Source organism: Protopterus annectens, chromosome 8.part0 (genome assembly GCF_019279795.1).
Source record: "Protopterus annectens isolate FY-2018-M chromosome 8.part0, PAN1.0, whole genome shotgun sequence".
NCBI classification, from domain to species: Eukaryota; Metazoa; Chordata; order Ceratodontiformes; family Protopteridae; genus Protopterus; species Protopterus annectens.
The window spans coordinates 754,192,596-754,207,171 of NC_056741.1; the positions used below are offsets into that span (position 1 = coordinate 754,192,596).

The 14,576-nt window shown below is 44.6% G+C and overlaps 1 protein-coding gene across 4 annotated transcripts in view; it reads left to right on the plus strand.

Annotated features, from left to right (window-relative positions):
* Nucleotides 1–14,576, plus strand: part of FDPS (farnesyl diphosphate synthase) — a 563,129-nt gene that overhangs the window by 284,350 nt on the left and 264,203 nt on the right. For all 4 annotated transcript variants that reach the window (XM_044080217.1, XM_044080218.1, XM_044080216.1 and 1 more), the window contains one exon: nt 12,170–12,242. In XM_044080217.1, the coding sequence (XP_043936152.1) occupies nt 12,170–12,242 (73 nt within the window). The remainder of the gene's footprint in view (nt 1–12,169; nt 12,243–14,576) is intronic.

Genomic DNA, 14,576 nt, shown 5'->3' on the forward strand with positions numbered 1-14,576 from the left:
TGCTACACTTAAAGAAATTCCAATCCCTCAGAGAGACGTGCTCCAGGGATGTAAACATCGCAATGAACAAAACATGCTGGAGGGCTAGGTTCCTGACTCAGAGACTCCCCAGACTCTGGAATAGACTGCCCATACATTTCAAGCAGAGTGCCTATTTGGCCATCTTTGAAAGGAACCTTGATGATTGGATGGGAGATAGGAAATTCACCCCGGGGATCACATCAGTCCCCCTGCTAGACAGGGGTCCTGGGAAGTAAATACTGTGGGAAGAAATAGCCAGGGAATTGTTATGGCTAGGCTTGTATAGGTTCTAAGGCTGATAGCCTAGTACCAACCTATGAACCTATTATGGCTAGACTTGTAAGGGCTTGTAAACAGTTAGTAGCCTAGTAATTTCCTATGAACCTATAACTCTCTATGTAATCCACAAAGGTGCATCTCAAGTCATTTAAACCCACATGTATGATGACTGTTTGTCATGTGTGTACTTTGGTTGCAAGGACATGAGTGCATCTGTGATATGAGGAATCCTGGCAGCTGATGGACAGCTAACCATGACCCCCTCCTTGCACAGCCTGGTCAGTATTCTGTCGGTGTGTCTCACTGTAGAGTCACCTATGGCTAGGATATTTGACTGTAAGGAGGCATGTCTGGTGGACTTTTAAACTGAATCTCTGAGACTCACAGACATGTGTTTCATGGTGGGTGCTGCCTGTGCTGTGTGTTTGAGTATTGGTGTACACTGCTGAGAGTACATGTTTCTTAGGTTACATTTAGGAAGCCCTTGTGGTTTATGGAGAGGTTGCTTTTAAGAGCCTCTGGAAATGCAGGTCTGTGTTTGGTCTGAGCTAGGTGTGTGAGTGGTGTTATGTGGTACTGACAGCCTGCTTGTTTTTGTAGGAGCTTCAAGTGCGAGCCCTGCCTTTAATAACTACATCTCTCACACACACTGCCAGTTTGTGTAAGTGGTAGGTGGTTAACAGTAAATATGAGAGAACTGCTACATTTCAGCCTGACTGGCTGCAGTAATGGATGGGAAGTGTAAATCCATGATTCCAGATGCTTACTAATGCAGGCTAAAAAATGGGGAAGGTAGTACTAGGTTAATACAAGTCTCCAAACAATGAGCAATGTGCCTGTTGGCACAAGATCAAAGCCTCTTCATGCAACTCCTGAGTGTTTCTGCTTGTAGGCAAGATATTCTTTTGGGTTGCACTAAAATGTGCGCACCACAAAAAATAGTTGGCAAAATAATTTGTCTGGACTGCCCATGAGATTGCCTTTGACATAAAACTATAACTGGAAGAATATTTGACTAAGGATCCAGATAGAGAGAGAGAGAAAATCCAAAAGTGTCTGCATCTGTCAAACATAGTGTTGTACAGAGATGAACATAGTGCCACTACCCACTCTTTAAACTGAGTTGAAGAAGTAAAGCAACCAATAAAAAGGTAGATCACTAGTCAGTAATGTCTACCCCTCAGACAACAGCAAATTACTCCCTCCCACCGAATAGCCACTGTTGCCCTCAGCAGGTTTATACTTGGTGTAGAAAACCTGGGGAAGAGTCATTGGCGTACTCCTCTCAAATAGTTTCATAGGTCTACCTTTTGTAGACTTCTCCACAACCTTCAGCAGTCCCTCTAGTCTTAGATGCTCTTGGACACCTTTTCTGCTTCCTAAGTTTTGTTACTTCCTCAGGTTTTCCTGGTTCCTCTGGATTTGAAGGGTGTCTATATTCACATTCCTGTTTACCCTCTGTTCAGGAAATTTTTACATTTCTTTTTCTCCTTTCATTATCAGATCTCTGCTTTGCCTTTTGTGATGTGGGAAGGCAGGACAAGCAGCTAAACCTACAGGTAGTGACTGGAATGCCGTCAGTTGAGAGTTCCTGCCAGCATGCCAACAGACTGCTAGAGTGATCGTATGAGTGTGTGGTTGAAAAGGTAGAGTATGGAACCCTTTCAACAGATGCTGCTGCATGTGTGTGTGTGTGTGTTGGTGTGTGTGTGTGTTGGTGTGTGTGTGTGTTGGTGTGTGTGTGTGTTGGTGTGTGTGTGTGTGGGTTGGTGCGTGTGTTGGTGCGTGTGTTGGTGCGTGTGTTGGTGCGTGTGTTGGTGCGTGTGGGTGTGTGTGGGTGTGTGTGGGTGTGTGTGGGTGTGTGTGGGTGTGTGTGGGTGTGTGTGTGTGTGTGTGTGTGTGTTGATGTGTGTGTGTGTTGATGTGTGTGTGTGTGTGTGTGTGTGTGTGTGTGTTGATGTGTGTGTGTGTGTGTGTGTGTGTGTGTGTGTGTGTGTGTGTGTTGATGTGTGTGTGTGTGTGTGTGTGTGTGTGTGTGTGTGTGTGTGTGTGTGTGTGTGTGTGTGTTGATGTGTGTGTGTGTGTGTTGATGTGTGTGTGTGTGTGTGTGTTGATGTGTGTGTGTGTGTGTTGATGTGTGTGTGTGTGTGTGTTGATGTGTGTGTGTGTGTTGATGTGTGTGTGTGTTGATGTGTGCATGTGTGTGTGTTGATGTGTGCATGTTGATGTGTGCGTGTTGATGTGTGCGTGTTGATGTGTGCGTGTTGATGTGTGCGTGTTGATGTGTGCATGTGTGCGTGTTGATGTGTGCATGTGTGCGTGTTGATGTGTGCGTGTTGATGTGTGCGTGTTGATGTGTGCGTGTTGATGTGTGCGTGTTGGTGTTAATGGGCAGAGTTTGATTTCCATGCTTCCATTTCACTCCAAACTCTCACACCATCCGATAAGAAGTTTCTTTTCAATAATTCGTGTCCAAGGCTTAATATTCAAACTTGACAAAACATTCACCTCTCCCACTAAACTCAAAAGACAAATATTTTGAAAGGATAAATCCTATCTGGGAATGTTGCCAATATTCTTACACCCCTCCACCATAAAAAAGTTACCATCTGTGCATTCCTCTGGTATTAAATTGGGATTAAAGTAAAAGAACAAATAGCCACAGTCGTATGTTTCAAGTGACTGCTGACATACCATACTTCAAACTTGTTGCTCCTAGGCAGTACACTACCCTTACACAAGCTTAAGTGACCTTCTTTGCAGACCTGCACACCTTTGAGGTCTGTGAGAGAAGTAAAAGAAATAATGGCTACACTGTCCCCCCATTGGAAGCTATAGTGATTGCCTGTACACACTTCTGAGGTTTGATTGTGAGGGCTGATCGCCTAGTACCAACCTATAAACCTATGAACATAATGACCAGATTACCCACAACACCTCTGAGCAAGGCTGGTTTTAGAATGGGTGACTTTGAGGGAAGAGTCCACCCCTAAGTCCTTGTCAAAATCCATTTATACAGTCTGTGGTGTGACTGCCACCAGATCTTAGGAGCTGTAAATGTCTGGATGTTCAGTGATGTGTTTTATGTCTTATTTTTGAAAGATACTTTTTTAAACTGCATTTCTACAGCTACCCAGAAGAGTTATGCATGTGTCTGTCATTTCATGTCCACTGATCAAAACTGATGCTGCATTTTCACTTTCAAAGAAACTGTTTGAACGCCAGGTCACTTACAGCATGTGTTTGGAGTGCTGGAGGAAATTAGAGCACATGATTAAACCGTTACATAGATGGGGAGGGCATGCAGATTCCACATAAAAAACCTACAGCCAAGAACTACTCAACCACAGTAAAAGCACTGGAAAATAGTAGAAGATACTTACTTGTGACCCTGTGGCAATGAGTACCTGCTTTCACACACACGCGCACACAACACACATCCTTCTGCCAAGTAACCACAGATAACCACCTATCACATTCAAGTTCCATGTTTGTGATAAGCGATAGAAAGTGAAAGAAATTATGGGCAGCTTATTCTGCAACCCCCCCCCCCCGCACACACACACACACACACACAGACAGACAGACACGCACTCACATGCAAGAGCCATAGCCATACTAATTTTGCCCTGAGCACAGCAAATAATGCATTGTGTGACACTAGTATTGCCTCCCCAGATCAGTAACTGTTTAGCAGTCATCACAGGGGTAAGCAATATTTATTCACCTCACTGAGGAGGAATGCATACCTGTCACTGTCCCTGATTTTACAGAATATCCCCGATATTGTCAGATTCCTGCCCTTTTCCTTGTAAAATGTTTGATTTGCTGGTAAATCTTTAGGATTACAGACTGACAGTAATGCCAAACACTAGAGATGTGAAATTGTTCGATCTCTCCGTTTGTTCTTACACACTGGTTCGGAGCCGATCGCATCACAAGCTCTGCATCTAAGAGAAGCTCGAGGCACAGTCTCTATCCCATGATCCTCCGTTGCTATCCCTCTGATCTAGTCTGCCGCTGCAACAGATCGCGTCGAGGAGAGAGCTCGGGCCAGTAAAACTTTGTATTTTCAATTAGTATTCTATTTAAAACTAATTTTTCTAGTTAGTTTCGACTTGGTAACCAGTTTGAGTGTGAGTGTGTGCTTTTTCTTAGGGTTTTACCCGTTATATATATAGTTTTTTCCAAGTTTCGGTTTAGGCCGAGTTAGTCCTGTCAGGGCTCTGACAGTAGCAAAATTGCAGTTATAGGCTTATATATATATATATACATATATATAGATAAATATTAGTATTTCGAATATTGTTAGTACTTTGCTGTGTGTTTAATTGTAGTTGTAGTTGTGTGCAGTGTTCTGTATATTTAGAATTGTTAGTGCTTATTATCTTTTTTGGACATGGCAGAAAAGGCCAAGTCTGGGTTCAAGAGATGTCAGTGTGGACAGAAGATGTCCATCACCGACAATCATACTTCCTGCGTTTACTGTCTTGGCCCTCTCCATCTGCAGGAAGACTATTCTATCTGTCATTCCTTCAGTGGAAGGGTCATGATGGAGAGGCGCAGGAAGTTAATCGAGAGGGGTTTGCTAAAGTCAGACTTTCAAGAAGCCTTGGAGAAGGCTGATCAGGCGTCGAAGTCTTCGAAGGTATCGGAGCCCAAGTCATCGGTTCCGAGCACCTCTACTAAGATTCGGTCGCCGGCTCCACAGACCTCGGGGCTGAGCATCGAACCATTGTCTCTGATCGAGGCCCAGGTCATGGAGCCATGTCGGAGGTGCCTCCATCTTCGATCCTTCACTCGGTGACATCTTCAGCCCCTTCGACCCATTCTTCCAGGCCGTTATCTGACACAGACGTGGATCGAGTGGTGCAGAAGCTTATGGAGAACATGGCTCTATCCAAGCTGATTGCGGTTTCGTCCCATTTGGTATCGAAACTTGAAGCCCTCCCTGCGTCTCATGCAGATCCTCCTCTGAGACCCATCGAGTCCTCGGAGCCGGGAGATGAGGAACCGATGATTGTTAACCCCTTGGTGGCGAAGCCTTCTTTAGTGCGGTCGGCACCATTGATCTCGACGTCCTCTGAACCCATCAGGGAGTCTCGGAGCCAACGGTCTCTCCTCGGTTCCGGGGCGGAGAGTCGAACCAAACTTTCGGTTCCGACGCTCCCCCTCGGAGCCTCGGCACAGATTAGCTCGGCTCCGTCCTCAGGGTCAGAGCCCGTAGTCCCGGTTTCGGGGAAGCTGCTGTGCTCTTCGGATCCGGTGGAGTCCTCGGCCCGGGGCTCCAGTGCCTTCGACGTCATGAGGAAGGTCCTGTCTGAACAGACATTTACTTCATTGGAGTCATCTTCTCCTTCCCCCAAGGGACTGCATTCTGTTTCTGCACCCACGATCCCGGCCAAGTGTAGAGACCCAATGCCTCAGCCAGCCCCAGAGGGTGTCCCCTGTTCCTCGGAGGCTTCACCAGATGCCCCCCCTGATGAAGTTCCGAGGAAGAAATTGTGCAAGAGGAGGCACATTGATTCCCCACAGGAATCATTGACATCGGACACCGATTTGGATGAGTCGGAGGGGTCCCCACGGTCCCCCTCTGAGGATGTCTCATTTGCTGACATCCTGGAGATCTTAAAGCAGAGGGGTGATTGGCAGTCACTTGCCCCCACTACGGACGAATCGGTGTTGCTGAAGGCTTTTGGTGCTCAACCTTCTATCTCCTGGGTGACTCTGCCCTTCGATGATTTGATGGACCTAATAGCTCGAAGGGCGTGGGAGAGTCCAGACACAGTGGAACCAGTCCCTTGGAGACCCAATAAGTATATCACTGCCCCCCAGGACAAGGCATATCTCACTAAGGGAGTCCCAGTTGATGCTATGGTGGTGGCGGCAGCCATGAAGAAGGAAATGTCCGAGGCATCTTCCTCTGTCCATCCTCCTAGCAAAGATTCCAGGACTGTGGACAGGTATGGGAAGCGCGTTTTCAGTTCAGCGACTTTCTCCATGCGATCGCTGAACTATCTCACGCTCTTTACGCGCCTTCAGAGAGACCTCCTTAAGGAGCTGGGAGTTGCTCTCCAGGGTAACACAGATGCTGCTGTCTCGAAAAAGGTTACAGCACAACTCAACACCCTCACTTCGATAGTTAACTCGTCCATGAGGCTCATCTCGTATGCGGCCGAAGGTTCGAGTAGGGCTGCAGCCTCAGCGATCGCTCTGCGGAGACCATCCTGGATGCGCCTGTGCTCCTTTGCGGAAGCCTTCAAGTCTTCCTTTGCCAATAGTGCCACCCTGTTTGGACCCAAAGTAAAGGAGACTCTCACTCGGTGTGAGCAAGAAGGTAAGACCCTGTCTGCCGTAGGGGTCCGTTTTTCCGCCCCTACTAGACTGTACCCCAAAGGGCAAAGAGGCGGAAAAATGTGGTTCCGAAAGACTCTGGGATCTTTCCAGTCCACACAGAGTGATGCCCCCTCCAGAGGCAGAGGAGGGGGGAGAAATGGAAGACTCCGCCCAGACGGTAGAGGGGGTCCGCAGAACCAGGGCGACAGGGATAGCACCCCTGTGAAGCCCTTCCAGCACTCCTGAGTGGAGGCCTGACTGTCCTACTCTGGAGGCAGTCAGGGGTCGCTTGGCTTTATACCCAGAGGCCTGGCTAAATCTCACTTCAGATTCTTGGGTAAAAAGCATAATAACCAGAGGGTACAACATTCCATTTGTAACCAATCCCCCCAATCAAAAGAGATTTCCAGATGGCCCACCCAATCTGCGAGATCAAGCAGCCATAGAAATAAGAAAGCTGCTCGAAAAATGTCATCCAACCAGTCCCTGCGGACCAAATAGGATCTGGAACTTACTCGAGGTTCTTTTTAGTTCCAAAGAAAACAGGGGACTGGAGGCCAATATTGGACCTCAGCAAACTCAACACCTTCGTAAGGAAGGAAAAGTTCCGGATGGTCACGCTACAATCAATCCTTCCCTTTCTGCAGAAGGGTGATTGGATGTGCTCTGTAGATCTCAGGGATGCGTACTACCACATCAAAATGGCCAGGGCTTCCAGAGATCACCTGCGCTTCCGGCTGGGAGCCAGTCATTTCCAATTTCGAGCTCTGCCCTTTGGTCTCACCTCAGGCCCCCAGGGTGTTCACCAAATGCATGGCAGTAGTGGCATCTCACCTGAGACGGCTAGGATTCCGGGTGTTTCCGTATCTGGACAACTGGCCCCTCACCGCTACCACCAAGCATTGTCTTGTACAAGCCAGGGACTACACCATCAACCTTTGTTCCCGTTTAGGAATCACAGTCAACTTCGAAAAATCTGCCTTATCGCCCTCGCAGCATATCTCATTCAGAGGAGCGGATTTAGACACTACTACAGCTTTGATCAAGCTTCCCCAGACAAGAGTTTCAGCCCTCAGGGATCAGGTCGTTCTTCGAAACAAGAGAGTTCCTGCCGCGCAAGTGCTGAAAGCCCTGGTAATGATGGCAGCTACCCTTATTGCAGTTCGTTGGGCAGGATGCACATGAGAGTCCTCCAGTGGCTGCTCTTCGCGCAGTGGTCATTCCAGCAGCTTTCATTGTCACACCACATCTTGATCACAGAATCTTGCAAGCGGGATCTTCGATGGTGGCTGAACAGTCAAGATCTGGCGATAGGTCGCCCGTTTGTGCTAGCCAGCCCTACAGCCACAATAACCACGGACGCTTCCCTGATGGGGTAGGGGGGACTTTTTCAGGGGAGAACGGTTCAAGTAGAGTGGTCCAAGATGGAGTACAATCTGCACATCACTGTCCTGGAGTTGAGAGCAGTGTTTCTAGTATTGCAACACTTCCACGACTCCCTACCTCTAGGAACAGTGGCAGTTCAGATGGACAATGTCAGTGGTCTGGTACATAAACAAACAGGGGGGAACCAGGTCTTACCCATTATAAAGAGAGGCCCTGAGAATTTGGCAATGGGCTGTGCCCACCGGACGCTTTCTAATAGCAACGCACATCCCGGGGTCATCCAACGTCATCGCGGACAGGTTGAGCAGAGCCATCCTGTTGCCTCACGAGTGGTCCCTCAAAAGTCAAGTGGCGGAGAAGATTTTCCACAGATGGGGCCAGCCTTGCTGCGATCTGTTTGCATCCCCCTTAAATGCCAGATGCAGAAGCTACTTTGCCCTACTTCCCCCTCCGGGGGATGCCCCCAGGGACGCACTGGTACACGATTGGCCCCCGGGTCTCCTATATGCCTTCCCTCCGGTTCCATCAATACCCAAATTCCTACAGAAAGCCAGGAGTCTGGAAAGGACGATCATTTTAATAGCACCATTCTGGCCTCGACAGATTTGGTTTCCCTTTCTTCGAATGCACCAGATGGAAGAACCGTGGATCCTGGACCCAGTGCCAGACCTGTCGACACACTCGTCAGGAGTTCCTCACCCATCTCTTCAGTCCCTCAAACTGACAGCTTGGCTGCTCCGCTTCCTAACTTAGCCAGGTCAAATTTTTTTGTCTCCAGCAGTATAACTTATTCTAGTTTCTTCCCACAAAGCTTCCACTAGGAAACTGTACAGGAGCAAATGGAAACATTTTGCGTGTTGGGCATCAGATCAAGGCATAGATCCCTTGGTGGCCCTGATACACAAACTCTTGGATTTTTTTCTACACTCTTTCACGAAGGGGCTTCTACGTCCATGATAAGAGTGCAGTTAGCTGCCATATCTAACTTTCATATAGGTGAAGGGGACTCTACACTTATGTCTCACAGGCTTTGTAAAGCTTTCATGAAGGGTACCTTTCATCTCCGTCCTCCCATTCGGGATCCGGTTTTTCCCTGGAGCTTGAATTTGATGTTATCTCAACTTATGTTACCACCCTTCGAACCAGCGTCAACGTGTTCACTTAAATATTTGTCATGGAAGACTCTTTTTCTTATTGCTGTCACTTCAGCTCTTAGGATATCAGAGCTACATGCCTTGTCGGTTAGACCCCCATACATGTTTTTCATCCTGACAGAGTCACCTTACGCACTAATCTATCATTTCTCCCGAAGGTATGTTCAATGCTTAATATTAATCAATCTATTGAGCTTCCCACCTTTTTCAGGAACCATTCTAACAAGTTGGAATATATGCTGCACAAATTGGATGTACATAGACAGCTGAGATTTTATTTGGACAGAACAAAGGTATGCAGGAAATCAGATGAGCTTTTTGTTTCCTTCGCGGATAATAAGAAAGGGATGGCAGTAACAAAATGCACGTTATCCAAATGGCTTTCGGACTGCATAAATTTTGTCTATTCAGCTTTCAAACAACCACTTCCGTTCAAGCCTAAGGCTCATTCTACTAGGGCAGTTTCTACCTCTCTAGCCCATGCCGCTCGTCTACCACTAGATACTATCTGTGCGGCGGCTATGTGGGAAAAGCCTCATACGTTTATTACTCACTACAAAGTAGATAGGACCTCCAAGGACAGGGCTTCCTTTGGTTCCACTGTTCTCAGGAACGTTCTTCCGTGAGCCACCCAGGGTAACGGAGCTAGGGACGCTACCAGTGTGTAAGAACAAACAGCGAGATCGAACAATTTCACATAAAGAAGTTATGTTCTTACCATAACGTTCCATGTGAATTGCATCTCGCCTTTGTTCTTACATTCCCTCCCTCCTTCCCCCGCCGCGTTCTGGAAGAACTGGTACGACTAGTGTCTGGTTGGTCTTCGCTGGGTTATCTAGCACTACCTGCTCATTACTAGGTGTCTCATTAGGTGTACACCGGTTTATGTTTAGTTTATAAGTTAGGTTCAGGTGTATGCTTGCGTGAGCGTTAGACGCAGTGGTTGGTAGTGCATTCTGGTTTCTTGCAAACTAGATCTGAGGGATAGCAGTGGAGGATCATGGGATAGGGACTGTGCCTTGAGCTTCTCTTAGATGCAGAGCTTGTGATGCGGCCGACTCGGAACCCGTGTGTAAGAACAAAGGCGAGATGAACAATTCACATGGAACGTTATGGTAAGCGGGAACAGAAAATTCAGAGCCAGCAAACTGTGACTTTGTAAAATTATATTAGACAAGAATCACAGCATGTTACAAAAACAAACCGGTTTCGGCTGGCAAAGCACAGCCTTCTTCAGTGTACAAAAAAGTTAATGTGAAAAACAGTGGCTGCATATATACAGATAGCAACAATCCCATTGGCTGACAATCATAGATGTTCATTTAAGTCCCGGTGGGAACAAGCCACCCAGTCTAATAATCCATTTCTTTTCTTTTGCATTTAATATGGAGTGCCGTTGAGATTTATTAGCCCTATTGCCAAAAATCATATCAATGATGATAAAATTAAATTTACTGGTAGAATGTGCTATAGTATGTTTATACAAAGCATTATGTATCTTTTTTTGTTTGATGTTACTTTGGTGCTCAGAAATGCGAATCCTAAGAGGTCTGGACGAAACCGGTTTGTTTTTGTAACATGCTGTGATTCTTGTCTAATATAATTTTACAAAGTCACCGTTTGCTGGCTCTGAATTTTTTGTTCCTGTTTGCTGATGTTCCTTGAGCCTTGCAGTTGCTGCCGTGCAGGAGGTTTTCTTTTCAGTTGCACGTTATGGTAAGAACATAACTTCTTTTTTTAAACTTGTTGCACAGAAAATGCATGCTGCAAAACCATGTTACGCTGTTAAATTTTAAGTGAATTAGAATAATATTTTAAGAGTTCCTGACTTTGAGCCTTTATTTCTCCATTATTTTTGGCCTTGCCCAGAACTCTTAAGTAAAGAAGTTAAGCATTATGGTATCTGGTGACCAGAACTCCCTGAAAGAGAAAACCATCCCTGAAGATCAGGAGTGTCTGATCTTCTTAAAATCTCTGGTAAGAACTGAGATCAGTCACTCTGAGCTGCCTGTCTCTAGCTGTTAATCCTTGCTCATGTTCATTCACTGATTCATGGCTTTATCCTAACAGAGTCATATTACAACAACCCTGTTCAGGATACAGCACGAAATCAGTGTTTGAATGAGCCTTTTTTTTTTTTTCCCTTCATCTTTCCCAACCAGTGATAGCTTTTGTGGGGCCCTGACAATCAAGGATGATCAGGAGATGCCTGCAGCCATGGGTATCGGTGGTAACTAACGCCATCTGTGGTGGTAGTTTTACTTGAGAGAATGCCCACCAGAAGGATTTAACTTAGTCAAAAGAATTATGCCAGTGATAAAATACTTAATGGAATTATGAAGCCTGGTACTTAACAAAATGCTGTCACTATAACCCTTACCTTTAAAGGTTAAAGGAGAAGTATTGGTGTCAGTCCTAAGGTTTCTTCTTCCTATGAATCATTACTACCCATTTAGTTAAGTATACAAGATTGCTGTACTGGGTTTTGTTTTAACACGCACAAAAAGTTACCAAAATAAAATAATTTGCTGTGGTTATGGTTCCCCCCAGAACCAGGGGGCCGCAGCTACCGTGGGGTTTGCTGATGCCTAAAGCCAGCTAAGCATCCAGAAGGGAAACGAGAAGGATCCCTCTGCCAGAAGGAATATCACAGAGAAGAACAGAGGAAGGAGAGAGGGCTAATGCTTAATGTGGCAAAAAACTTTTTGTTGGATAGTCTCATCTTTTTACGAGCACCCCAAATCCTTGTTCATGACCGGTCAGTGGACAGACCTGAGCAGGCAAAGTTCATTTGCCTTATAGGATGAAAGTGAGCTCAGAGTCTCAGATGTTTTGCTAGCTAAGGATTGGAATTTGGTTCTATTTAACTGTTACCCATGTTGGCACTAAATATAAAGATGGAGTAAATGTTAATGATCAAGGACGTTTGTATGAGGAAAGAAATGCATTAGGTTTTGGCAGTAATAAGTGTTCTTTTTTCATCTAAATTTTAGGTACAAAGCTATAGTGAAGTACAAAACTGCGTTTTACTCCTTCTACCTGCCTGTAGCTGCTGCCATGTACATGGTAAGATGAGCAACCTAATTTACTTACTATTCAGATTTTAAGCAAAATACAGACTTGCCTACCCACGTAAAAGAATCATGCAGATATGACTAAACCATCAGCTGTTTAAGTGATTGGAGTGCTGGTTGTGCACAGCTCTGTAAGGGGCAAAACATGTACAAGACTGAGAACAAGCAGCCAGTGTATGACTTGCATCTCTCTGTTGCTTTTTCATTGGAATCTGAGAGTGTGTGGTAGCTGGTCAGGTTTTATTTTAGTCGATTTTCTAATAATCTTCACACACTTTACAACTTGTTTTTTCTTGTTCAAGGAGTTATCTTTCTTTGCCTTGGATGTTTTTAGTTTTATTAGATTTTTCATGGATGTTAAGGGCTTGTATCATGGTCCTCTGTTCGATGGTAGTGGTATGGAATATGCAATGGAAAATCGAATGGATTACAGAGTGCAAACTCATTTCACCCAGTAACTATCAAAGCAGTGGTGTGCAGTAAGTGGAATTTCTTCACTTTCCTTCAAGTTTTGCAAACTGAAATATTCTTAAATAAGTTAGGAGGCTGTGGGGGCACAGCCACCACTACCTCCAAGACCGGCTTTCATACCATTTTGATACTGAGTGCAATGAGTTCTCTCAATAAAGCAAATTTACACTCAGTAAATTGTTGAAATGCCTGTAAGACTGGCAGAGGACTGTTTTGAAAAAGTAGATAAATGTGTTTCTTACCACAGAAAGTAGATAACCGATATCTTTATCACAAAAAGGAGTTTCTTCCTTTAAACCTGAGGTCTCCTGCAGAATTAACCGAGCATCTGCCTAAGGTTTGTGATTATAATTGTTTCAGAGATAGTAGACAGTACGGTATGTGCTTACAGCAGCTATCACTTGATAACATTTTCCCTATACCTACTATGGGTAACCTGGAAGTGTTTCTGAAACTCCTCAGTTGATCCACATTTTGTCCTTGTTTTATGTTTAATGTATGTGTCTTTTGGCGTACGTCCTAGCTGAAAATGGTGCGCGGACTAGTTTACTTACCCAGCTAACAGTAATAGTGATAGGCATGTACTATATCCATTAATGTTAGTGCATTAATGTTAACAAAAAGCTGACCTAGCATAATAATTAGATAATGGTGAATAAAATGCTTTACTGTGTAATCACTGTGCCTATTAATCACATGTAAACAAGAATGCTGTGAAAGTATATACCAATTTAGAGTGAATTCCAAAGTACTTTGATATTGCACTGTTTTTTTAATTCCTTGCTGCAGAATGTTTATTTGTCTTGCTGTGATGATCTCTTTTCACTTCTAAGTACTAGAGACAGGTAGCAATGCCATCCTCATGTGGTATGTTTGTGTAGGATGATGCAAGATCCATTGTTGCTAAAACATTGTTAGATGGTAATGTGGAATAACTTTGCAAAGACAATGAGAGAACTGGTGGCAACTTGAACATGGCTGTCCCTTTCACTGACTAGTGGTTTCAGAATTTTCTCCACTGAATAAACAAGATTGTGATTGGGTCACTGAGCATAACCACATTATTATGGGTTTGAGACCTAGATGCCAAGAAATTTACTTCTAGCGTGAAGCTCCAGAGGTCAGTCTTGGTATCAGTGTCGTGAACACATAATAAAGGATTATGATCAGAGACCCAGTCATAATTTGTTGTAGTGCAGTTTGCACCATGAACTACTGTTTGCAGTAATAAAAAGCGTTTTGCTAGATTTGAAAGCTGATAAAGCCCTCAGCAAGCACTGGCAGTACTTGGAGCCTAACATGAGACCTGATATTAACAGCACTTAGAAAGGTGTATAGTACTTGTTAAGCACCTGCTAAAGTAGTGCTAAACTAGGATGTATTTTTCCTGATAGTGGAGCATAGTCACGGCACTCAATGCACTACATTGGTTTTATGAGACACTATAGCATTTGAGACCTTTTTCCTGTAAACAATTAACAGTAGACACAAATAAGGTGAACTGAAGTGCAACAAATGCTCCTTTTTCTGGTAATGCATGATTTTATTATGAATTTAGTCTGAATCCAAACTGCTGTCTCATAAAGTTAACCATAATTGTAAGATTACTGGGGCTGATGTGGTACCAGTATTTTATTCTGGACAAGAGAATACTTATTTTCACCTTGGGGAAGATTTTACTCAAAACATTAGTAACTATATGCTTAAAGAGCAAGTGCAACGTTTTTGTTTTCTTTTTACAATTTCCTTTTGTTGTAATTTATTCCTTCATCTTGTAAAGTGGGCTTTCTAATTGTAAAATGTGTAGCTTTTACTGTAGTTATTTTAGTAGACCTATACATTTTTAGATATATAT